Source organism: Chiloscyllium punctatum, chromosome 8, assembly GCF_047496795.1.
Source record: "Chiloscyllium punctatum isolate Juve2018m chromosome 8, sChiPun1.3, whole genome shotgun sequence".
NCBI lineage: Eukaryota > Metazoa > Chordata > Chondrichthyes > Orectolobiformes > Hemiscylliidae > Chiloscyllium > Chiloscyllium punctatum.
In genome coordinates, this window is record NC_092746.1 from 57,804,442 (window position 1) to 57,831,330 (window position 26,889).

The window sequence follows — 26,889 nt, forward strand, 5'->3', positions numbered from 1 at the left end:
ACCATCATGTTGCCCATTCTTTTCTGTTTTTCAGTCCTATCTCTTCTGTAACTTTTCTTGTCGTAGAGATGTACAGCACGGAAACAGACCCTTTGGTCCAACTCATCCATGCTGACCAGATATCCTAACCTAATCTAATCCCATTTACCAGCTCTTGGCCCATATCCCTCTAAATCCTTGCTACTCCTGTACCTATCCAGATGCCTTTTAAATGTTATCATTCTACCAGCTTCCACCACTTCCTCTGGTAGCTCATTCCATATATACACCACCCTCTGCGTGAAAAAGTTGCTCCTTAGATCCCTTTTACATTTTTCCCCTCTCACATTAATTCTATGCCTTCTAGTTCTGGAATCTCCTACCCCAGGGAAAAGACCATGTCTGTTTAGCTTTTCCATGCTCCCCCATGATTTTATAAACCTCTATAAGGTCATCCCTCAGCCTGCTATGCTCCAGGGAAAGCAACCCCTGCCTATTCACCCTCTCCCTGTAGCTCAAACCCTTTAGTCCTGGCAACATCCTAGTAAATCTTTTCTGAATCATTTCAAGTTTCACAACATCCTTGGGAGACCAGAATTACACACTTATTTCAAAAGTGGCCTCACCAGTGTCCTATACAGCTGCAACATGACCTCCCAACTCCTGTACTCAATGCTCTGACCAATAAAGAAAAGCATACGAAGCACCTCCTTCACTATCCTATTTACATGCGACTCTACTTTCACAGAGCTATGAACCTACACTCCAAGGTCTCTTTGTTCAACAACACTCCCTAGGACCTTACCATTAACTGCATAAATCCTGCCATCCCAAAATGCAGCACCTCACATTTATCTAACTTAAACTCCATCTGCTACTCCTTGTCCCATTGGCCCTTCTGATCAAGATCCTGTTGTACTCTGTGGTAACCTTCTTAGTTGTCTGCTACACTTCCAATTTTGGTGTCATCTGCAAACATACTAACTTTACCTTCTATGTGCATACCTAAATCATTTTATATAATGATGAAAAGCAGTGGACCCACCACCTTTGCCTTGTAGCGCTCCACTGGTGACAGGCCTCCAGTCTGAAAAACAACCGTCCACCCTCTGTTCTCCAACCTCGAGCCAGTTCTGTTTCCAGATGGCTAGCTCTCTCTGTATTCCATGTGATGTAACCTTGCTTACCACTTTTTCATGGGAAACCTTGTCGAATGCCTTACTAAAGTCCATATAGATCCTATCCACTATTCTGCCCTCATCAATCCTCTTGGTTTTCTGTGTGGGAATAAACAATGTCCTTGCCTTTCCAAATGCATGAACATCTTGTTCCTCAGGATTTCGTCTACCAACTTGCCCACCACTGATGTAAGGCTCACTGCTCCATGTTCCCTGGCTTTTCCTTACCACTTTCCTAAGTAGTTAGCCAACCTCTAGTCTTCCGGCACAGCACCTGGGACTATAGATAATACAAATATCTCTGCAAGAGGCCCAGCAATCACTTCCCTAGCTTTCCACAGAGTTCTCTGGTACATCTGATCAGGTTCTGGGGATTTAAGCACCTGTATGTGTTTTAAGACATCCAGTACCACTACCTCTGTAATATGGGCTTTTTTTCAAGATGTCACCATCTATTTCCCCACATTCTTTGTTCTCATGTCCTTCTTCACAGAAAATAGTGATGGAGAATATTTGTTTAGTATCTCCTCCATCTCCTGCAGCTCCACACAAAGGCTACCTTGCTGATCTTTGAGGATCCCTATTCTCTCCCTAGTTACCCTTTTGTCTTTAATGTTTTTGTAAAAACCCTTTGGATTCTCCTTAATTCACGTTGCTAAAGCTATCTCATGCCCCTTTTTGCTCTCCTGATTTCCCTCTTAAGTCTACTCCTACTGCCTTTACACTCTTCTAAGGATTCACTCGATCTCTCCTGTCTATACCTGACATATGCTTCCTTCTTTTTCTTGATCAAAACCTCAAATTCTCTGGTCATCCAGCATTCCCTGCACCTAGCAGCCTTACTCTTCATGCAATAGTAAAAGCAAAGTTACTCCTGGTCATAATATATCCTCTGTCAGGATTTAGAAAATCAAAAGGAAAACATCTTGAGCAAGTTTCAGAATTACATCTTGCTGCATTTGGATACAAAAAGTCTTGTTGTCCTCTTCGTGGTCTAGTATAATATGACTGTTTTGACAGCACGGTGGCTCTTTAGCTAGCACGGCTGCCTCACAGCACCAGGGACCCAGGTTTGATTTCAACCTGAGGCGACTATCTGAGTGAAGTATACACATTCTCCCTGTGTCTGTGTGGGTTTCCTCTGTGTGCTTCAGTTTCCCTCCACAGTCCAGAGATATGCAGGTTAGGTGGAATGGCCATGCTAAGTTGTCCATAAGTGTCCAGGGATGTGCCGGATAGGTTGGTTAGCTGTGAGAAAGTGAGGAGTGCAGATGCTGGAGATCAGAGTCGAGAGTGTGGGGTGCTGGAAAGGCAGCATACAAGGAGCAGAAGAATCGACGCTTTGGGCAAGAGCCCTTCATCAGTAATGGTTAGCTGTGGGCAATGCAGGGTTTCTGGGAAAGGGTAAGGTTGAGGCTCTAGGTGGGATGCTCTTCGGAGAGTCAATGTGGACTCGATGGGTCAAATGGCCTGCTTCCACACTGAAGGGATTCTACATGTTAAAATAATTTGAAGCTGTATAGTACCAGTTCACCATTACCACTTGAGCAACACAAATGGATATGCTGACGTTGCTGTGTCTCTTTGAAAAACACAGCATGTCTATCTCTGGCCTAATGGATAATTGCTTTTTGACGAACACATTGAAGAGTAGGTGATGAACATGATGTATAATTTCTAATTAATATGTACTTCCTACATTCTGTTTCTTATATCATATATCTCATTGTGCCTTGTTTTTCAAAGAGAGGCTACAGTATGATCACCTTCAGATGTCATCCACTTCATCTTCCATTTGGAAACTTGATTACTAGAAACAGTGTTTGAGATCAGAATGCTTCACAGTGGAGTTTGGATAGCTATTTGAGTTATATTTCCGGTAATTGCATCCCAAAAATTATTATTTTTGGTTGTTGTTGCTGTGTTTGATGGTCATGTGTGAAAGTTGGTGCATACGATGATTAAAGGGTTAATGTTGGAGACTACATTTTCATCCAATCTGCTGATGTCCTATTGTCTTGGTTGGGGAAAGAGGAATTCTACCTGAAGATCTCAATGGAGACAGTGGGAAATCATTCTTCTCTGGCTTGTTAGATGCAAGAATGAAAGCTATGTAACTATCGTGTAATAAACTACATCTGTCTGTTCAGGCAAGTGCTTTTTCTGATCAATATTCACTCGTCCTGTGTCACTGTTGAACAACAGGGCCTTTGGAAAGAGTAGAAAGTTACATTGGTGGCAGTACTTGAACACCATTTCAGAGACCTCAGCACATCATCCAGGTTGTCGTTTTAGTATGTTGCATAGGGAGTGCTACTCCTGGCATCAATGCTGGGTCTTCGATGAGACATCAACCTCTCAGGTGAACCTAAAAGTTGCTATGGTGTTATTTGAAGAAAAATAAGGACACTTTTTTCCAGGAACCTTGGCTAACTTGATGAATCCTTCAAGCAATGTCGTTAAATCAAAGAAAATAATCTGGTCATTCATGCACTTGCTATTTATGAGATTTTGCTGTGAAGGAGCTACTTGCTGCATTTGCCTGCCTAATGGACATGACTGCATTTCATAAATACTTAATTGAATTTTAAGCTTTAGGATCGCGCAGAGATGTGTAAAAGTGCTGAGTAAATGAAAGTTTATTTGTTATTTGTACAAATTTGTTTATAAATGAGACATTCGAGCAAAAGACTTTGAAAGAATTAGGGAAGAAAGTTTTCAGATGAGAAAAAAGGTTCTATGTGGTCAGATAAGTGCACATATGCCTCTTGTGCCACAATAATCTTCCTCTCATGTTTGTATTATCAGATAACTACCATTCTGTAATGTCTAAAGCAAGTTATTTGTAAAGAGGCAAACATTCTGCAACAAACACATGCAACCTTTCAACCTTGTTTGAGTGTGTCCTGTCATTTTATTTTATTCATCAGCATTTTAAACACTCCTGAAGTTTACGTTTTAACTTTCTTGGTCTGTCAAGAGTTTCCAAATGTTAACCATGACAGCTGCTGCAGCCCAGCAGTATCCTTTAAAAATTGAGCTTTAATTAACGTGCTGGTAAATTTGAACTGGGTGAAGTGTACGTTGAGCCTAAAAGATCAGCTGGTTCTGATTTGTCTTAATGTCCATCTAAACAGATGATAAGGACCTTGGTTTTTGCAGTTTATCAGTAAAACTACCTGATGCGATGCAGATTCTTTTCATTCTGCTCTGAAATGTCATACTAGATGATGTGCATTGGTGTGAGACATGGAGGAGCAATCTTTTCAAAAGTGAAATTGCTACCAACTGAGCAATTTGTGATCAATCAAGGAATTTAGATTTATCCAGATAATGAGAACAACATCTGAACCCTGTGATTGAACTTCAGCCTTTGCACATTCTTCAGTGCTCTCTGTACTATTTGAACGCAACATTGTTATTCACTTAGCTGTAAGGACAATGGCTACAGAGCAGCTTAAGAAGATGATCATCATGCTCAAAGGATAGCAAACAGTGAGCAACAAATCTAACTCTACCAATGTCATTCAAGTTGCGAGGAAAACATAAATTAATATGAGAGAAATCTTGGTTTAAGATCTTTCTAACTTCACAGTAAAAATGCATGTGTTGTGATGTAATAATCCTGAGACAATAAAAATAGTGCATAACTTACAACATTCTGAACTCATAGTTAGGTACAAAATGTACCTGAGTATTGCAAATGTACTGAAAACAAAAAAAACTTCCAAATAATAGTGAAAACTCAAATTTCTCACCCATGAATCTGTTGATGTAAAATACATTTTGATTAAAGCATGTCACAACAGTTGATTGGACGTGTAAAGATCCCCAGTGACAGTTGAGATTACCCTATATTCAGTAGGCTACTTGTCTGTTGCAACTTTTAAATATGGAGGAAAACTTTAGGTAAATCATTAACCAGTATTGGTCATTGCATGTTCAAACTCACAATATGGTTGGTGTAAGATTTTGTTAAATGCACTCCAGAAGCACAAATGTAATCATTTGGAGCTATCCACTGCAGGTAGACTAGGTGTGTGTTTACTTTGTTAGTTTGTTCTGGCTTAATTACACAACGAGTGTTTATCAGGAAATGGGTGGCATGGTCTCAAGGATGTGCTGCTAGCTGGCTGGTTAATATTTTCCTAAAACAGCATTACTACCTTCAGCACTGGAAATGTAGTCCTTTTCCCTCTTCAGCCATTGTGATTTTTAAGAAAACCTCGTTTTAAAAGTGAAAGTGTTGCATAGCTGTTCTTTGTTTTCCTTCCCTCAAAATATTGAAATTAAACCTGCTGTTTTGTTCTTTTTTCCCAGGTTGTGACACCATGCTTGCCACCAGTCAACTATGAGTTGGTAAGTAGTTCTTAATGCTGATAGGTGTTTTCTATGGTGATGTTGTTGACAAATGACTTATGATCCTGAGTATTAAACAAAACCGAATAGCAGTTTGGTTTTAGTATGCTAATTCGTTAGAGGTTGATAGAAATGGTTTCAGGTGCCTGTTCTGTTTGCTGATATTCACATTGAGACATACTCTAACGAAGGGACCTTGGACTCTCTATTGTCACATGATTGGAAAGGTGCGTACATGCATAAGAAACAAACACGTTTCTTGGCTAGATGCCAGTATTAAAGTTCATTATTGCCAATTGAGCAGCAGAATGTCACTATGTTCCTCAGTAGAAGTTCAGTGACAAGGGAACTAATAGGATTTGGTCTTTAATCTGTGTTTGTATGAATGAAAACATTGTTTGGTAGATACACTGGAGCATAATGCATGTTAAGAAGCAGCATATGCCTGCCGGACTGTATAAATCCCTAGTGACAAAAGCAGTGCCTTGTGTTCTGTTTTTCTGTTTATTAGTACTGGGCTCAGCCTGAAGCACCATTTATGTAACTCATATGGCCTTTCACCCTGTGAAGCAGAAATCGATTATCGCATGGTCAACCGTGAAACAAAATTGCAAATAGGTTTATTTATTTTCTGAGGGAAGCACTACGCACTTCTTCCACCTCCACTTCAAAAAATTTCTTGATATTTAATTGGAAGATTTCTAACAGTCTAATCCCAAGTATTATCCCCATGGGGCATTAGCGAACAATAAATAGTTTCTAAGTGAATTGTATATTTTGCTCCATATTGTATTCAAATTAGCAATAACAATGAAATTTTCAGTGTCTGTACTTCAAGCTCAAGGCTATAAATACCATTGTGTCACTCTTCTCTAATTCACTAGTTTAGTGAATGCTTGTAATGTTTGATAGCTGTGTCACTAGACCAAACCAGCCAAACTCAGCTCTAGCCTTTGAAATAAAGATAGTTGAATATGATTAGGTTGCGCTGAATTTTAATTCAGGGTTGCAGAGATCAAAGTATTTTCAACCTGTATAAATACAAAATGCGGTTCTCACTTTGGTTTTCTCTTGAGCTCAGTGGCAGTCCTACTTTTAAATGTCGTCAGGGTATCTCTCTGAGGCAAAGCAATTTACAACATTGAAGGGGGTCATTTGGCCCATTGTGTCTGTGTCATCTGAAAATGAGTATTCCAGCCTGATCTCACTTCCCAGCTGTCAGCCTATAGCCTTGTGAGTTACAGCACAACGAGTGAATACGAAACTTCAAGTTCACCAACATGTGGTTATAAGAGATTCTCTTCACCTCCTTCCACAAAACTGCATCACTGTTGTGCCCTCTTAATTAGTGGACATTCTGCTAAATGAAAGTAATTTTTCCTATTGATGATTTTTAGGCACTTAATAATTTTATACACCTCATTTAAAATCAGCCTTTTGTGTTTTAAGGAAAACAACTCCAGCTTAATCTCTTCAGTCCTGGCAACATTTTTCTAAAAATCCATTATAAAAGAAAATAAGACAGATTTTTGGAAATCTGAATTAAAAGAAAACAAAAAGGGCTGGAAATACTGAGCAGGTAAGGCAGCATCTATCGATTAAAAACCAAGTTACTGTTCCAACTCTAATCAGAACAGCTCTTTGAACCTGAACATTAACTCTTTCCCTCCATGGATGTTGCCTGAACTTGTCATTTCCAGCAGGTTTTCATAAACAGCTTAATGAGTCTTCTCTGTGTCCTCCCTATTTCAATACAGTGACAAAATTCATACTCAGGAGTGCCCCACACTGCCTAAGATCTAATTATAAAATACCAGCATCCAAGTGTGTTGCAACAGCCCCTCCTTGTGATCAGAGTTCATATCACGCCTTTTATTTGACTCTCAATTTGTGGGCATTTGGACTAAAAACATTTTTGAGTGAAACGCCCAGATAACAATTGTTAAACTGCTACGCTTGAGTATGTAAAGGACCATAGGCATCACTGTCTTCATTAGAAAAAAAGAGAGAGAAAACTGTATGTAACCTGTGGACTAAAGTGAGGAGAGATTCCTCCATGAACTACCACAGCCAGTACAAAGATTGAACCAACTCCTCAATATCATTCCACTTCCCCAGTTCGTCAGTTGGGGTCAATTTTACTGTAATTCTGCGTGACTAATGTATAAAGCTTGAATAATATTCTAATGATGGATATGCTTTCTGGTCTATGTTGAAACATTCCAAGAAAGGTCCCTATTAGAATTGTTTTGAAAAATGTTGTTGCAAATATCTAGTTCATGGTTCATTTAATATTTTAAAGGTAATAATTCATCCCAGATTTTATTTTTCATTGGTGGGACATGGGTATCGCTGGCAGGCCAACATTTATTGCCTGTCTGCAGTTGCTGTTCAGGTCATGGTGGTGATAATGAGCTGCCATCTTGAACCGCTGCAGTCCATTGTAGGTAGACCCATGACACTCTTCGTGATTTTGACTAAGATTTTGACCCAGCAACAGCCGTATATTTCCAAGTTAGGATGGTGAGTGGCTTAGAGATACTTGCAGGTGTTAGTGTTCTCACGTTTCTACTGTCCATGCCTTTCTCAATGGAAGTGATTGTGGGTTTGGAAGGTGCTGTCTCAGGATTTTTGTTGAATTTCTGCAGTGCATCTTGTCAAGAGTACACACTGCTGCTACTGAGCATGAGTGGTGGAGGGAATGGATGCTTGTGAATGTGGTGCCAATCAAATGGGCTGCTTTGTCCTGGATAGCTTCAAGCTTCTTGAGTGCTGTTGGGGCTACACCATCCAGGCAAGTGGGAAGTATTCCAACACACTATTGACTTGTGCCTTGCAGATGATGCAGAGGCTTTGGAGAGTCAGGAGGTGAGTTACTTGCCACAGTATTCCCAGCTGCTGTCCAGCTCTTGTAGTCACTGTATTTATAGGAGAATTCAGTTGAGTTTCTGGTCAACATTAACCCCAGGATGTTAACAGCAGGTGATTCAGTGATGGTAACACCATTGAATGACAAAGGGGTGGTTAGATTGTCTCTTATTTCTGGTAATTGCCTGGCATTTGTATGGTAAGAATTTTACTTGTCATTTGTCAGCCAAAACCTGGAGATAATCCAGATTTTGTTGCATTTGCAAACACTCAGAAAAAGGCAATTCATTTTAAAGATGAGGGTGGTTTGCATGTGGAATGAACTTCCTGAGGAAGTGGTGGATCTGGGCACAATTACAAAAATTAAAAGACATTTGGATAAGTACATAAGTAGGAAAGGTTTGAAGGGATATAGGCCAAGAGCAGGCAGGAAGGACATTTAGTTTGAGATTATGTTTGGCATGGACTAGTTGGACCGAAGGGTCTGTTTCTGTGCTTTATGATGCTGAGGCTATAAGTGTAAAAGTAAAGATAGTATGGTAACTTATTAATTGCCAGAGCACCTGGCAAGGATGTGCAAAGTTCAACCTAAGTTAAGGAAGTTCAGAGGTTTCCCATGTTTGTCTAATCGTCTTTATAAGGATAGTCTGGTGCTGACTACATGGGCATGGAGATGAGTGGAGTTTAAGAAGGCTCTCCAGTTTCAGTTTACCTGGGTGTTTATTGTGTTGCTCTGATTTTCATTCCAGCTTGGATCTTGTGTAATTTTCAAATCAATGAGAAACATTAACAAAAATAAGTGACAGTTGGACAGACCAATGCTAATGGCCTACTGTTATTGGCACTGGACTAATAATCCAAAGATCAGGTAATGTTCTAGGGACCAGTTCGAGTTCTGCCATGATAGGTGATAGAATTTGAATTCAATTGAAATCTGGAATTAAGAATCTAATGACAACCATGAAACACAGAGGAGATAGGAGCAGGAATATGTCAGTTGACCCCTCGAGCCTGCTCTGATTCAATATGAACATGGGTGATCACTGAGCTCAATAAGTTATTTCCACCCTTAACCCTGTCCCTTTATCCCTTTCACCTTGAGAGCTATATCAAACTGCTTCTTGAAAGCACACACCTTTTAGCCAGAACCATTTTCTGTGGTAGTGAATTCCTCAGGCTCACCATTCTCAGGGTGAAGGAATTTCTCCTCGTCTTAGTCCTACAAAGTTTACCCCTTATCCTTAAACTATGACCCCTGGTTCTGGACTCAGGGTGATCCTTCCTGTATCTAACCTATTTAGTCATGTTCAAATTTTATTGGTTTCTGTGAGATCTCTCCTCATTCTTTTAAACTTGAATGAATGCAATCCTAACCAACTCAATTTCCCCTCATAGTTCAATCGTGTCATCCTAGGAATCTATTGGTTAATCTCCATTGTACTTCCTCTGTAGTGAGAATGTCCTTCAGATGAAGAGAACAATACTGCACACAGCGTTCCTGGTTTGGCCTCACAATGCCCTCTTCAACTGCAGAAAGACATTCTTCTTCCTGTAATCGAATTCTCACGCTATGAAGGCCAATACACAGTTTGCCGCCTTTACTGCCTGCTGCACCTGCATGCTTGCTTGCAGCGACTGGTGCACATGGACACCCAGCTCACGATGAACGTCTCCCCTTTCTTAATTTACAGCGAGTCAAATACTGCCTTCCTATTTGTTTGCTCCCAAAGTGACTAACCTCCCATATATTTGCATTACACTGCATCTGCCCACTCACTCAACCTGTCCAAATCATATTGTAACATCTCGACATCTTCCTCAAAACTCATCCTTTAATCCAGCTTTGTGTCGTTTGCAAGTTTTAAGATATTGCAATCATTTAAATATATTCAGAATAGCACCGATCTCTGCAGTGCCCTTCAGAAAAAGACGCATTTCTTCCTACTGTATGTTTTATACTTGCTAGTCTATTTTCTATCCATGTCGATTGTCAGAATATCCCAGGGGAGGAAATCTTAAAATTCTTGCCTGATCCAGCCTATATGTGACTGCAGACTCATAGCAATGTGGTTGACTCTTGACTGCCCTCCAGGTAATTCGCGACGGGCAATCAATGCTGGCCAAACCAGTGGCACCCATGTCCTGTGAATGAATGATTAAAAACAAGTCATAATGTAACTGTGGAAGGTGGTTCACACTTTGACCCAGATTTTTGAGAGATGTTCCCTTTGACAAAAACTGCAGGACTAGCTGAAAATTGTGTGCCTAGTCCCCACAGATAGCATTTGCACATGTATGAGATACAGACGCTGCTCACTATTTAAACCATCAGCTGCAATCACTGAAGTGGGACATCGGTAGCCTTTGGAGCATGAAACCTGCAGTTTGTGGATAAGACTTGGAAGAGTAGATCTGGTCTTGGTGGATATTTGTTTGGCGAGCCAGGATAACTTGTGGAGAGGAAAGGTACCCCTTTTGGTCTGGCTGAGATTACCTTTTGGAGGATATAAATTGTCCTTTTGTAGAGGCAAAGTACCCCTTGCAATTGTTAAAGTAATCATGACTGTTTGTCGATGCTGGAAATCTGAAACAAAACCAGAAATTGCTGGACAAACTCTCTGGAGAGAAGCGAGAGTTAATGTTTCAGCTCCAATGACCCTCCTTCAGGACTACAAGTAGTAGCTTTGTTAAGGCATTTAAAAGACCTTGCCTTTAAGTCTTAACAAGTCTGGATTGTTTGAAATAAAACAATTGGTTCTGTTTTATTCTGTTGACATAGGCCGGGGATTTCTGATATTGGGTTATTACCTCAGGACAGAGTTCCAAACTATCTGTTCTCAAAGAGTGGTACTTTCCCTTCCGCGGTTTGTTCATTGCAAATTGTTATGGACTCTTTGAAGTGATCCTATGAATAAATTCCAATGTTTGTTATTACAAGGGATTGCACTGTTGAGTAATATGTTTGTTGTAAGGCCTTATTCCAGCTAAAGGAATGGAAAAATGATATTTTTAAAATGTGTACCTTTTCTTCCAATACAGTGTAGTTTGTAATAGAAATTTGAAATCCTATTTTTTTAGAACTTTCTTTAATCCAATCTTTTGGATGGGTTCTAATGTGTATGCTCATGGTAGATTCCTAGTTGAATTAGTTACATCAACACCATTCCCCACCTTTTCCTCCGCTACATTGATGACTGCATCGGCGTCACTTCGTGCTCCCACAACGAGGTTGAACAGTTCATCAACTTCACATTCCACCTGGATCATCTCAGACGTCTCCCTCCCCTTCCTGGACCTTTCCATCTCCATCAATAAGGACTCACTCAACACTGACATCTTCTACAAGCCCACCGATTCCCACAGCTACCTGGACTATACATCCTCCCACCCTGCCTCCTTATTCCCAATTCCTCTGCCTCTGCCACATCTGCTCCCAGGAGGACCAGTTCCACCACAGAACACACCAGATGGCCTCCTTCTTTAAAGACCGCAATTTCCCCTCCTACATGGTTGATGATGCCCTCCAACGCATCTCATCCACTTCCTGCACCTCTGCCCTTGAGCCCTACCCCTCCAACTTCAACAAGGACAGAACCCCCCCGGTCCTCATCTTCCACCCCTTCACGTAAATCACATCATCCTCCGCCATTTGCGCCACCTACAAATGGACTCCACCACCAAAGATATACTTCTCTCCCCACCCCATCTGCTTTCTGTAAAGACTGTTCCCTCCACGACTCTCTTGTTAGGTCCACCCTCCCCTGCCACTGCAGGAATTACAAAACCTGCACCCACACCTACCCCCTCACCTCTGTTCAAGGCCCTAAAGCAGCCTTCCACATCCATGAAAGTTTCACCTGCACATCCACAAATGTAATTTACTGTATCTGTTGCTCCCAATGCTCCCTGTATTGGGGAGACAGGATGCCTACTTGCAGAGCATTTCAGAGAACATCTCCAGGACACCCGCACCAACCAATCCCACCGCCCTGCAGCTGAGCACTTCAACTCCCCCTCCCACTCTGCCGAGGACATGCAGGTCCTGGGCCTCCTCCATCGCCACTCCCTAACTACCTGATGTCTGGAGGAAGAATGTCTCATCTTCCGCCTCAGGACCCTGCAACCCCACAGCATTAATGTGGATTTCACCAGTTTCCTCATTTCCCCTCCCCCCACCTTATCCCAGATCCAACCTTCCAACTTGGCACTGCCCTCATAACCTCTCCTATCTGTCCATCTTCCTTCCCACCTATCCGCTCTACTCTCTTCTCTGACATATCACCATTACCCCCACCTCCATCTATCTGTTGCGCTCTCAGCTACCTTTGCCCCAACCCCACCCCCTCCCATTTATCTCTCCACCCCCGAGGCTCCCAGCCTCATTCCCAATAAAGGGCTTTTGCCTGAAATGTCTATTCTCTTCCTCGGATGCTGCCTGACCTGCTGTGCTTTTCCAGCACCACACTCCGACTCTAATGACCAGCATCTGCAGTCCTCACTTTTGTCTAGTTCAGTTAGCATCACGTTTGTAAGGCAACAGAATGGTGTGTGTGTTTATATTGGTATGAATTGTCAATAATTTGCTTTTGAAACGATAAAGGATAATGTGGATGTTGGGGGTTTGGGGCTGGTGGTGGGGGAAATGTGTTGATATGGAGTGTATTGAAGGCCATGAGCGTTGGACAAGAGTGCATAGGTGACATGGAGGATATATGGATTCGTGGGCATGTATCGATGTAATAATTAGGTGTGGGGATGGGGGCTTGTTTGGGGGCATACTTTGGAGGAGTGGATGAGAAGCATGTAGTGGCATGGACAGAGCATATTGAGTGTGAGAGGGCTAGAATGATATTTCATGTTTTGTTCATTTTTTAATTTACACTTTAATGCAGTGCTGGTGCACCACGGCTGGACTTCCACGTAACCAGTTTCTGCACCCAATTCCGGGTCACACAGCCTCCCTCATGGGGAATCTTGCTATCACAGAGTGAAAATCCAACCTTGCAAGTCATTTTCTCCCCAGACAGGGTTTGTGAAGCTGCGATGTGACGACTCTGCCCACCCAACCTGGGAGCAAACACTCATTGTAATCCCAGTTTGAAAAATGTGAGGAAACAGAAGTTGCAAGATTACCTAATTTGGACGAATCTACTGCGGGCCTCACAGTGTCACACTGCAAAAGAAAGTGACCAGAGGATTAGCTTGAAAATATTGAAAAAAAATCTGAACAAGAGACTGATGTCTCCACAGACAATGGAGGGTAAATTAAAAAGAATAGATGCAGTTGTGGAGAATTTTACTGAGGATGGCGGTATACTTATTATGGATGGTCCATAGAGAAGTAAATAACTTGAAATATTGTGTCTGCAGTAGCAAGTATACCAGAGCTATTTCACAGAAGCTCTGAGGAAGCGTGATCTAGACTCAAAACTTTAGCTTCCTTTTCTCTGCATGAATGCTGCGTGATCTGTTGTGATCTCCAGCACTTTTTGTTTCCAGTTCAGTCATAAATCATGTTGTTAATAGCTCTTCTTTTGTGCAGTTACTTTATGTACAAGAGAAGTTTGTTTTGTTCAAAAGTTAGAAATATTGTGACATAGTTTAGTTTAAACAAGGTATTCACATCTCTTTTTAAATGCCAATAATTCCTAACTGGGTTGTCATACAGCCATATAGAACTGAGTGTGGCCATTTTAATTGACCTATTTGGACACAGCTACCTCATGGACTTAAACCAGGACCTTCTGGCCCAGAGATAGGGACACAAACTGCTGCACCACAATAGCTTTCCTGACTGAACAGGATTATAACCCTCTAACAGATAAGCAGTGATGAAGCTCTGAATGTGCCCTACCTATTTTGTGTTGGCTTTACTTCATTTTGGGCTGAATGTGCACAAGGCTACGGTTGGATTTTACCATCCACAATGTGACACTCCTCAGCACAGACCAGCAAGACCACTCTGCTTTGTCTTGCTGGGTTATTTAGAGCACGTCTCCTTCCAAAAATACAACCGTTAAGAAGTGTTGTTCTGTCAGTGCACTCTATTTTAAAGACTGTCTGTTAGACCATTACACATCAGGGATCATTGCCAGCCCACAATCCAAAATTATCACTCTAGGATCTTCTACTGAGAACAAGACTCAAACTGAAAATTGAAATCAACATCCAGCCTGTTCCACACAGGAGTGTCAGGAACCAATTTAGGGGCTCATTTGAATATTGAGCTGGGTTGGTTTTCCGCAGCGAGAGCAGAGCTTACTGGTTAAAAATGTTACATCTGTCTACTGTGTTTTTGAGAAACATTTTGCCCTATAAAGCAATTTAGGGGGGAGAAAGGTGAAGTTAAGTTTTGCATTTTACATACATCCCATCGAAAAAAAACATTGTCAAAAGCCAGGCTGATAGCAAACCAACTTCCTTGTGGTGATACGTTGCTGCTTGTGTGATTGCACTATCAGTACTTCTTTCAAACACTTGAGGGTGCTCCTGCAACTGCATATTATTAATAGTAGTTTACTCACTTTGTAACAGCAAGCAACCAATTGGGACATTTGTGTGAGACAGCTTGTGCCATCCCAAGCTGCTAGAGTTCAGATTCACCATGTCTGTGAGGTGCAGTAATTGATATCTCCAGCCAATAACTCCTGCAGTAATATTACTGTTTTTATATTGTTGTAACTCCACATGAGCAAAAGGTAAGCACTGAAACATTCAGATAAAATGCCAACTGCTCATTGGTGCAATGTTGGTAAAGTGACCAGAGTAATTTAGAGTGTTTAAGGAGGCCATTGGCAGAATGTGCATGGTTTTGTTTTGTGCAGCACTTCTAAACTAACCTTGCTGCCTTTGTACCTTCCCATGGCCCTGAATATTCTCCTGTTTCATATGTTTATGTAGGTTCCCTTGAAAGATACAGTAGACTCTGACTCAATCCTTGACTTGTACTCAATCAGATGAAAGTCAATAATATAAAGGCAGCCAGTTAAGAAACTGTATTAATGATTAAAAAAACAGACTTTTGGTTTAAACTGAGAGTCTTTGTGGAATCACTTCTGCTTTGTGAGCATGTAAAATTCCAAAATTGAATAAGAGAGGAAGATTCAGAGGAACCATGACAATAATAATATTAATAATGCAAAAGAGCAAGAATGTTATAGGATCACAGAACTGATACAGCACACAGGAAGCCATTCAGCCCAGCATGTTGTGCTAGCGCTTCAGGGGAGCAATCTATCTATGCCACTCCCAATCTTTCCTGTGGCTCTGGACATTCTTCCTTTTCACAAAATGACGCAATTCCATTTTGAAAATCTGTTGGAACTGCCTTCACCATACTGCCAGAACATAGAACATAGAACATTACAGCACAGTACAGGCCCTTCGGCCCTCGATGTTGCGCCGATCAAAGCACCCCTAACCTACACTAAGCCACTATCCTGCATATACCTATCCAATGCCCGCTTAAATACCCATAAAGAGGGAGAGTCCACTACTGCTACTGGCAGGGCATTCCATGAACTTACGACTCGCTGAGTGAAGAACCTACCCCTAACATCAGTCCTATATCTACCCCCCCTTAATTTAAAGCTATGCCCCCTTGTAATAGCTGACTCCATACGTGGAAAAAGGTTCTCACTGTCAACCCGATCTAACCCCCTAATCATCTTGTACACCTCTATCAAATCACCCCTAAACCTTCTTTTCTCCAATGAAAACAACCCCAAGTGCCTCAGCCTTTCCTCATAGGATTTTCCTACCATACCAGGCAACATCCTGGTAAACTTCCTCTGCACCCGTTCCAGTGCCTCCACATCCTTCCTATAGTATGGCGACCAAAACTGCACACAATATTCCAGATGCGGCCGCACCAGAGTCTTATACAACTGCCAGATAGAGCATCCCAAATCCTGAGCACTCACTGTGAGTAAGTAATTCCTTATTTCACCATTTTTGTTTAGCAATTAACTTTACTCTGTGCCCTCTTGATCTTGATCTTTTCTTGTCTACGGTCTAGACCCTCATGATTTTGTCTACGGTCTAGCCCCTCTTTATCAAGTCATCCCTCCCTTCTTGAAGAAAAACAGTCCAAACTACTCTGTGTAATGAGGGTATGGTGGCAAAGTTATAATATCTCTGGGCTCGTAGTCCAAAATTTAAGCCTAGTGCTACGGTGACATGAGTCCAAATCGAAATTTGAATTCAATTTTAAAAACCTGGAATTAAATATCTAGCCTAATAGTGACCTTGATAACCACTATTGATTATTGCAAAGACCCATCTGTTCATTAATGTCTTTTAGGATAGGAGATCTGCTGTTCTTACCTGGTCTAGCTTGCATGTGACTCCAGATCCATCTGAATGCTTTGATGCTTAACTGTTCCTCCTAATAGCACCAGCAAGCTCATAATTGCTGGCCCATCCAGCAGTGCCCACATTTAAAAACAAACTCATAACCACCACAAATTCTCATCCCTGCAACAATTCTTGTGAATCTTTTCACCACTTTTTGAACATTTTCATGTTTTCTGTAATGGAGCAAGAGAGAATGGCAAGAGGGCAAAGAACGTTTGAAACAGTTGTTATGCTTTGTGTGCTGGAGAGAGACTAATGTTCTTTAAAAGAGAAATGGTTATATCTTTGGTGTACATCCTAATAGCTTAAAATTTATCATTTTCTTTTTCCGATAGCTATATGGTAGTCAGCAGAATCAGTTCTTGCATTTTATCCTAAGCAGACTTTGTTCAGTGAAGTCATGATGTAAGTTCCAAATTTGTAAAAAAGAAATAAATGGGGCCCAGTTAGGCAAAGATGAGATGTAATTGATCATATCTCAGCAGTTAACAGCACAAATGATGCACCTTGTATAGCAGATAATACCAACCACCGTTCAAATGACAGCCCTTGGAGCAGCTCTGCCTCACAGAGCAGTAAAGAGGACCAGGCCCAAAAAACAATTTTTGAAATGTCTGAATTTTATCATAACATTCATTTCATTCTGTGGCTGCTTTCATATGTAGTCCATGCATTATTAGTATGGTATCTTAGAATGATTTCCATAATTCATTTTATTTGTATCTGGATATTGGTTGTGCTAACTCAAGTAATGAATTCTCTTCAAATCGATGTGTTGATACTTTTCAGATGAATCATCCAATCAAATCAAAGCGTAAGGGCAAAGTCACGATCATAACTGATGATTACAGTGACTTATCTAGCTAATAATAGGATGGCTGTGAAAGGAAAAATTGCTGTTAGTAATGACTTCCTGCCCACATCAATGGTTCCCGTGAAATTGATTTCTTTTGCCCTGTCATCATTGCCCTTCATCTTGGAATGGTGCATGGCCTTGGCTGTCAATAGTCCAGATGGCAAACTACAACACTGCCGAGAAAAACATGCTCTTAGCTTTTGGACAGTGGATAAAATTACAGAACGCAATATTTCATGAAATTAAACTGATTTAGAATTCCTTAGCTAGCAAGCATTCCAAATAGTTGGATGTAATTAGCCATACGATTTCAGATCACCTTTACAATAGTTTTCTTTTGGAAAATGGCTGAACTGAAGGTTTAACTCCAGCTTAGTGATGGGGAGTAATGACATATTCGAAGCAATAGAATGGATTCACTAAATGCGCACTATTTGTCAATAGGACACAAAAGTGTGGCTAGTACCATATCGTATAACTAATACTTGTATGTAAAAATGTAACTGCTATTATTTTTAATTCAGGGCTGGCTTGACATAATTGTATGCTACATAAGTATGCAAGTATTTTTAGACCTTGTGGGGTGAAGTTTAATCATTGCGAAAATTGGACATGGAAATCGCAGTATGCATGTTGATCGCAATGCCGAAGGCATGTACTCTTCGTGTTGCCTGCTGTTCAAAAATAATTTGCCATTTAGCTAGCAGAAGCTATATTGCATATTTGGACCCTGCTCTGGTGAAAAGGCATTATCATGAGTGGCACAATTTTAAGTTAACCTGCCCCTTTTATGGGGCTGTGAGCCGAATGCTAGACAGTGGGACTAGTGTGGATTTTGTGTAGCTTTGGTGGTACAGACTTGAGGGCTGAAGGGCCTTTTCTTTACTGTATGATTTGAGGTGAATTGTGTGCTGGCAGTTCTGCAGAAGTGAATCTGACCTGCGAAACATTGAACAAGCTAGGAGAGTGTGGAGTCCAACATACCTCGATGCTGTACAGGAGATCATAGTGCAGCGGTGGGAGGGAATGAAAGGTTCTATATTTGTAGGGGCCAGAAAGCCCTCAGAAGCCAATGGAGGTAATGGAATGTCAATAACAGGCACTGAGCCCTGAAGCCTCGGATGTGAAGTGGCAAGAGGTTCTATGACTTTGCATTTTTAAATGCAAGGTATTAGCCTCTGGCAGTCTTCAATTCACCACATCCTCATCCTTCAACTACCAGCCATCCCTGTCATTCATATCAGACATTGTGCTTCACTGCACCCTCTCACTAGTGCAGTCATTGGTGGAAGCCTCATAGTCACATCTCTACAGCGTTCAAATGAGATAGCCATATCAGTCAGACAGGTTGCTCAACACTTTGTCATGTATCCTCCTTTCTCACAGGCGAAGGTGGCGCACATCCAGAGGCCATAGAAGCTAGCCAGCAGAGAGTAAGCACAAGTGCAGATCCTGATTGCCATGAAGGTGATTGTGTTGGTCACTGTTTATATACCTACTGCTAAGGCTGTGCTTAAGGAAAGGGCTGAAACCAGTCATAGTATTCTCATACCTTATTCTTCTGTTTGCGTTTCAATTCCCCATCAAGCCACAATCCCTTCTAATTTCCAAGCTGCAGATGGTAGGCACAAACACATTGGATGTCCCCTTCCTTACCCTTCAGCCTTGACTTCATTATTTTCTCCTTTCAGATACAAAAGAGTTATCAGTTACCCAAGCAATGCAGGAGCAGTGAGGGGCCAGTGATTGTGAAGAAGGCCCACACTCCCAGCCACAGCATACATACATACATGCGCTGTGCAGTTTAGCATAGAGCCCAGAGAAAACAAAATCTGCATGTAGGAGGATATTGGGTATCAGTGACCTGCAGCCAGGGCTGTGGGCAAGGACAGTGCAGTGCCAGCTTGCAGGAGAGTAACGTTGCATCTGAGTTTTGTTGTGCATTCAGTTGAAAAGTGTACCACTGGAAAAGCCCGTAGGTCCAGCAGCATCTGCAGAGTAGGAGAGTCAATGTTTCGGGCGTAAGCCCTTCACCAGGAATGTGGAAGGGGAAGGAGGCTGAGAGATAAATGGGAGGGAGGGGGTGGGGTTGGGCTGGGCTGGGGTGAAGGTAGCTGGGAAGGGTGATAGGTAGAGGCAGGTGGGGGGTGATGGTGATAGGTTGGACAGGAGGATGGAGCGATTAGGTGGGAAGGAAAAAGGACAGGTAGGACAGTTCAAGAGGGCAGTGATGAGTTGAAGGGTTGGATCTAGGATGAGGTGGGGGAGGGGAGTTAAGGAAACTGGTGAAGTCAGTTGGTGCCATGTGATTGGTGAGTCCCTTATCATTCATCCCATTTTCCTTCCACATTCCTAATGGAGGGCTTATGCCTGAAATGTTGACTCTCCTGCTCCTCTGATGCTGCCTAACCTGCTGTGCTTTTTCAGCGTCCCCCTTTTCAACTCTGATTCTCCAGTATCTGCAGTCCTCACTATCTCCTTATTGCCCATTCAGGTAAGCTTTTCATTGGGTGGATTACAGAAGCATGATATGGGTGTGTACCACAAAATCCTTTGTGTATTAGGAAGCCTGCCACCATGCCTGTTATGAAGAACAATGGGGAAGTTCAGTATAAACTTGACACAAGACCTTGTGTGCACCATTGAGTTATTCCTTTCCAGCACATTTGTGAACCCAACCATGAATTGTCCGTCTGATAGCTCTGCTTCCATAACAACACAAGCTACTTTCAACTGAAGTCAAGAGTATTAGAACGAAACATCAGACAACTGCCATTATGGCTATGGATTAAAGTGTGCAAAAGCTCTTTTAGGGTGTTGCAGTGTCCAGTCAATTTGTATTTTTAACATGTTGTTTGGAAAGTGAAGCGGTGTTGGCTTAGTGGAGTATGAACCTGCTGTTCTTTGTTAGAAAGTGCAAAGGGATGATAAGGTGTGGGACTACAACAAAAGTGGAATTGGTTTTACAGTTACAGGAAGCTAAACAGAAACAGGGATAGGTCATGTAGTTGCTTGATCCATGTTCTTCATTTGAGAAAAATGATGGCTGACCTTTCAGAGGTCTATCTTCCTGTACTATCCATTGATTCCCTCAGTGTTCAAAAATCTAATAATCCCAGTCTTGAAGGTACTTGATGACTGAGCATCCACAGCTTTTGGTGCTGGAGAGTTCCAGAGACATACGATCCTTTTGAGCAAAGAATGCTTGCCTCATCATTCCTGATTCCTGTATTCCTGATGAAGGGCTTTTGCCTGAAACGTCGATCTTCCTGCTCCTCGGATGCTGCCTGAACTGCTGAGCTTTTCCAGCACCACTCTACTCCAGAATCTGGTTTCCAGCATCTACAGTCATTGTTTTTACCTCATCATAATCCTTGAATACTGACACTATTTTGGAACCGAGTTCTGGGCTCCTCAGTTGGTGGAAATATCTTCTGAGCGTGCCCACTATTAAACTCGCTAATGCTTTTATATTTATATATGTATACTAAACAGACCTCTTATTTGCTAAAATCTGGGTTGTCGGCATAGTTTACTCAATTGTTCCTCACAGGGCAATCCCCGATCCCCTCATGACTGCAATCTGTTGAATGAAGATTTGCTATATTCTCTCTGAAGCAAGTGTACACTTTAGAAAGGAGATCCATACTGTACACAGTTGTTCAGGTCAACGTACCTTCTCGTTTGAGTATCTAATTTGTTTAAATGTATGGGTCCTTTAACCTTTTCCATGAGTTTGTGCAAGTAAGACAAATTAAGCCAATATGCATAGGCCTGTGCAGAAAATGTCCAATTGCAGTTTTGTGCGAATATTTCTCCAGGTCTGATCTCACCAAGGATTTATACAATTCCAATAAGTTTTTTTTGTGCCTGTTCTCCAATCCCTTGTAGGTAAAGATAAGTATGATAATGTTTTCATAACTACCGATAGCTGTCTGTTAATGTTCTATGATTCATGTATAGAGACTCTCAAAATTTTGGAACACCAACATTTCCCATTCTCTGATTATTTAAACAGTATTTTTCATTGTGAGTTTTCACCCCAAAGTGGGTAGCTTTCACAGTTGTCTACGTCATATTCCAAATTCTACATGCTTACCACTCAACGATGGGTCTAAATGCTGCTTAAAACCTGCTAAAATTCTCTAGTTTGTCCAGTCCAGATACAGATTTCCTATTGCCAGCACAAACGTAAAGATTCTTTTGACAATTGAATGGTGGGTCATTGATGCAATTTATTGGTGTCTTGAGGCATAATGAATAGACACAAGTCTGTTGTGATGTGGCAGCTACATTTTTAATACTTTACCATTCATTAACCTTTGAAAGGAGAGAAGCAATGAGGGAAACAACATGTGGAACATTAGCCTCTGTGTGTTTTTTCAATTTACATGTTTTATAGCTGATCCATTTATGTTTGCAATCACCGAAGGGGAAAAAAGTTAAATTTGGATTTTTTCCAATAATTTATGAATAAGTAATATTTGGTGATGACTTAGTTGCTAACGCACTATTTGTTGCCATCATTGCGCTGAGCATAAGTCATGTGAGTTCCAAAATATATGATTATGAAGAAAAAGAATCAAATGATCACACTCAGCTGATTTGTGACGTCTAGAAGAGGTACTCACTGGCATTTTTGGGTTGAGCTCAATATTGTAACATTCTCTTACTGAAATTGCTGTTATGACCCTGAGTTCATCTTGCAGTAAATGCACATTGCTTACTGCATAAGTTTTCTCTTGGTGAAACCCATGATTTTTAAGTACATCATAAATAGGAGCAGTAGTATGTCATATGTTCCAGGAACGCTGTAGCTTATTCTTTATTTTGACACCATTTTCTCCCTGATCCCTGTTTCTCTTAGTTTACTTAGGACCCAAAAATCTACCAGTCTCAGCATTGAAAGCGCTCATTGACTGAGTTTCCCCGAACTTTCAGGTAAATTCTACATTCCCAAGATTCTAAGTATTTACCATTGCATAGGCATACAATAAAGAATCTTGCTTTGGATTGACGTCCCTGCTGTTTCACATCGAATTACCAAATATGTGCTTAATGATCAAATGTCATTGTATGAACTATTAATTAGTTCTCAATTTTTAAAAAATGTACCTCCCTCGATTACTGATTTAGTAATAGGAGAAACAAAATGAGCAAGAAGTTGTGGGGTGCCCTTATGAACAAATGGAAAACCCAGGGTTTGTATTTACTGTAGGTACACTGAATATGCCTTTTTCTAGTATTTCATGAACTCATAGCATGGAATTTGTGTTAATAAGAGTGAAAGTGTCAGCATTCAGCATTATTACTGTGCAAGTCAGTGTCTGGGATTAGATTTTCCTGTCCTGATGGCAGGAAAGTGTACATCAGGCACGGAAGATCCAGTTGTGGACTCCATTCCCATTGTCTGCTGTTTTCATGAGTGCCCCGTATGGTGAACTTGCAGAACGCAGTGCCAGTGACTGCAATGCAAGAATGGTGATTTCAGAAACCCCTGCAGTTAACATGGAGTCAGGGTGGCTTCAGAAGACTCCTGAAGACATTATGTATCATAACAAGTTAGAAGAATGGGTATCCATAGGGGATGTCTATGCTGAACTCAAGAATCGTTTTACAAATAGGTTTCAAAGTTGCTAACTTCACTTCATTATTAAATGCTCTAAGATAACTTATATTTTAATGCAATTATTGACCTTCATTCTAAGAAGTTAAGTCACCTTTAAGCTGAGCATGATTATGTCAGTGTTCACATGTATTGTAACGTTCAACCAGTGGATAAAGAGCTTTGTCTTACTGAATTGTATTTGCGTTCAGATTTTATTGCATCACATGGACCCTTTGCTTTGATCTTTACATTATTTATGCAGCCATCAGTTCAACTTTTGATGCAGCAAGACAGAGCATCGTCCATTCCAGGTTTCAGCTATTCACCTCAATAAGTTTTGTCGACACAGTTGTGCACTGAAATCTCCTTAAAATGCTTGGCTGAGCTCCAAAACTCTGCAAAGGTTCACCTCAGCAGCGATTGTTCACATAAGTGTCAAGTGGACTGTCAGTCTTATTTTTATTGATCGTTTTATGAATTCCTGAACAAATTGTTACTATAAAATGGTTTTTGAATGAATATTTTTATTTTGACAGCATGACTCCATTTTTTTCAAATTCTTTGAATGGCTGTGCTAGTTTGACAATTTTTTGAGCTGAAAGAATTTGGGTTTTTTTCAAGTGGAGTTTGAATTAACATTTGTTTGTTTTGAAAGCTTTAAGAATATTGAAATGACTTCCCAAAGTTGTTATAGGGCTCGTGGTTTTAATGAGTGGTAGATGCTGGGATGGGGCAGGAAATGTTTGGGGAAGTCAAGGGTAGTGGGTGTTCAGGCAGAGGAGGGAGTTGTGTAGGCCAGGATGCTGAGTTTTCATGCACACAATAGGGCTGATATCCCAGCAAATGGAAGTGGAACATACCAGAGCACCGGAGAGTGTTATCCATGAGGCCATGCTTCTCCACAGGGCATGTAGTTTCAGTCATGGCAGAACTAATTAATAGAAGTCAGTGATTTGACAAATTTAATCTAATTGCACACTATTTATGCTGGAAAAATACATTGAAAACATGTAAGCCTAACAGAACCTTTAATGGCAATCTAGAAGGGAATGATGATGTGGTGGGAATATTACTGGACTCATAATCTGGAGACCCTGACCAATACCTTGGAATGAGTGGGCAAATGTAACATCACGTGCTCAGGATCTCAGAAAAACAAATTTAAATCAATACATTAAAGGAGTCGATTAAGGATTACAAGTTGCGAATACTTTTTAAATAATGGATACAAGCTGCTTCCTAAACAACTAGACATTTGGATACAAAAGAAATATCATTATTCTGAGCTTATTAAAAAGCGTATTGTTCGGCTCATGATTGGATGTTATGTCCAAGTTTTCAGCATCACTCTTTGAGAATGATCACAAAATGAATGATGCCAAGTTAAGCATAGGGGATTTCAGTTTGATGGAAAGATGAGAGAAGTTAGTTTCCCTCAGAGCAGAGGAGGTTAAGGGAAGATTTCTTAGTGCGTAATATTGATATGTTTTTGAGAGTATCCTTAAATAGAATCAGCTTCCACTGGCACAAGGAATGGTAACCATATGACAGATCTAAGGCGATTGTTAAAAGAACTAGAAGTGGCATGTAAAAACATTTTTAAGGCAGAGTTGTTGTGATTTGGATTGCATTTCCTGAACATGAGAGAGAAGCAAATTCAACTGTGGCTTGGAAAATAGGCATGGAGAACTAAATGGCTTCCTTCTGTACTGTATACTCTGTGTAACTTTATTAATAAGCCCTCATGCCTCTGGAGGAGTAAAATAGTTTAGGTGTCCATGGGCATAAAGTAGTGCACAAATAATTGGAATGGGAAATGGAATGTTAGCCTTTTATCTCAATAGAGTTGAGATCTGCAAGTGAAGTATTGAGGCTCAATTTTGTAGAGCCTTGAATAGACTCCATCTGGATTATTGCATTCACTTTGGGCATGAATCCTCTGGAAAGATGTATTGCTGGATCTCCAGCATTGTAATATTTGTTTGAGTCTAGTACATTGTGATGAGGTGCTTAACATGAGAGTGATTTGGTTGGGTGGATGCAGAGAAACAAGAGTAAGGGCGATAGTGAGTTTGCAGTTAGCTCATTAAAACAGTGACATTGAGAAATACTTCTTTAAATTTAGGATTGTGAAAATCTGAACTCACTTCCTCAAAAGGAATTTAAAATTTTTATGATGACAATCGCAAGATTTTTGTTTGAAACTGATTGAGGTGACATAGCTTGTTTGTGACTAAATGTGGTTGAAATACAGACTGGTGATATTCTGAGCACTGTATATTTTTGTAGCATCAATACATTTACAGTCCAAATTTGTGATGGCATTCATCTGACACACTGAGCTCTCCTCATGCAACAATAGAAAGTACAGTCTCACTGGAGTTTCTTCACCACTCATTTGCAGCAACATCATTTGAAACAATTGCTTGCAGTCATATATAAAAAAAAGCAACTTGCCAAATGTGATCATCTGACCTGTTGTTTTACGACACTGAAATTGTTTTGATTGTTTCTTTTAAATGTTGCAATTAAAGTGAAAAATAGTTTTCTACTGCAAAAAGTAAATTTAATCCTACATAGTTTAGGAAAATACTTCAATTTAAAATAATGAAAGAAGTCTTCCAGTCTCCAGATCAAATGAATGGGTGGTAAGTTTAAAAGGGAACATTTACAACCTCACTAGCTAAGTAAAAAAAAAACTGAAGAGTTAAGATTGGAGAGTTAGCTCACTAGGTCGAGTTTGAGTGTCTAGGTTGAGAGTGTGGTGCTGGAAAAGCACAGCAGGTCAGGCAGCATCAGAAGAGCAGGAGGATGCCCGGAATGTCGATTCTCCTGCTCCTCGGATGCTGCCTGACCTGTGCTTTTCCAGCACCATACCTCAACTCTGAGCTCTCGCATCTGCAGTCCTCACTTTCTCCTGCGTTTGAGTGTCTGTAAAGGATATTGCTGGGTAAAGGGTTGAACCCTTTTTTTTGTGTCATGATCTCTCTGAATTGTCATATATATAAAAAACTTTTTAAGTGTAATAACTTTCTGTTCTTTTTGTTAAGTAATGCATTAGAATATGAGAATGAGGAGCAGGAGAAGGCAATTCAGTCCCACAAGCCCCCTCCAGCATTTAACGTAATCATGACCATTCTCATCTCTGGCTTGACTCTACTTTCCTGCCCTCTCTCCATTACCCTTTAATCCATTGTTAAATAAAAATCTGTTTGTCTCCTCTTTAAATGTATTCAGTGTCCCAACAGCCACAACACTCTGACGTTGTGAATTCCACCACTTCATAACTGTTGGGGTGGAGCAATTCCTTTCTTACTCTGTTTGTCTTTTAGAATGTTAATGATTGAACACAAGGTACTGCTGTTAAGTTTTTGCATCTACAATCTTTCTTTCGAAAATCAGACCATAAATTGTGAATTCTCCCAAATGTTTATTGAGCTCATGGTGACAGAAGCATGGTTCAATCTTACTTTTTTGCCAAAAAAGCTTTGAGAACCAATCAAATGTGATTAGGCCCTTAATGGCATTAATAGCTGAACTGAACTTGGTGGTGGGTCAGGAAACTAAATCACAAATCTTTCTAACCCGGACTTCATCGGAGCAAACATGGGGGTGTGGCTGGTCCCATTCTCCTTGGTTAAATGCTCCTCAACTGTTGATTAAATGCTTTGGTGGGAAGGCACTAA

General features: G+C 40.8%; 1 protein-coding gene across 3 annotated transcripts in view; it reads left to right on the top strand.

Moving 5' to 3' along the window:
- The window catches only part of LOC140480585 (tensin-3-like), a 426,853-nt gene that overhangs the window by 219,293 nt on the left and 180,671 nt on the right, over window positions 1-26,889 (top strand). For all 3 annotated transcript variants that reach the window (XM_072575634.1, XM_072575635.1, XM_072575636.1), the window contains one exon: window positions 5,478-5,516. In XM_072575634.1, the coding sequence (XP_072431735.1) occupies window positions 5,478-5,516 (39 nt within the window). The remainder of the gene's footprint in view (window positions 1-5,477; window positions 5,517-26,889) is intronic.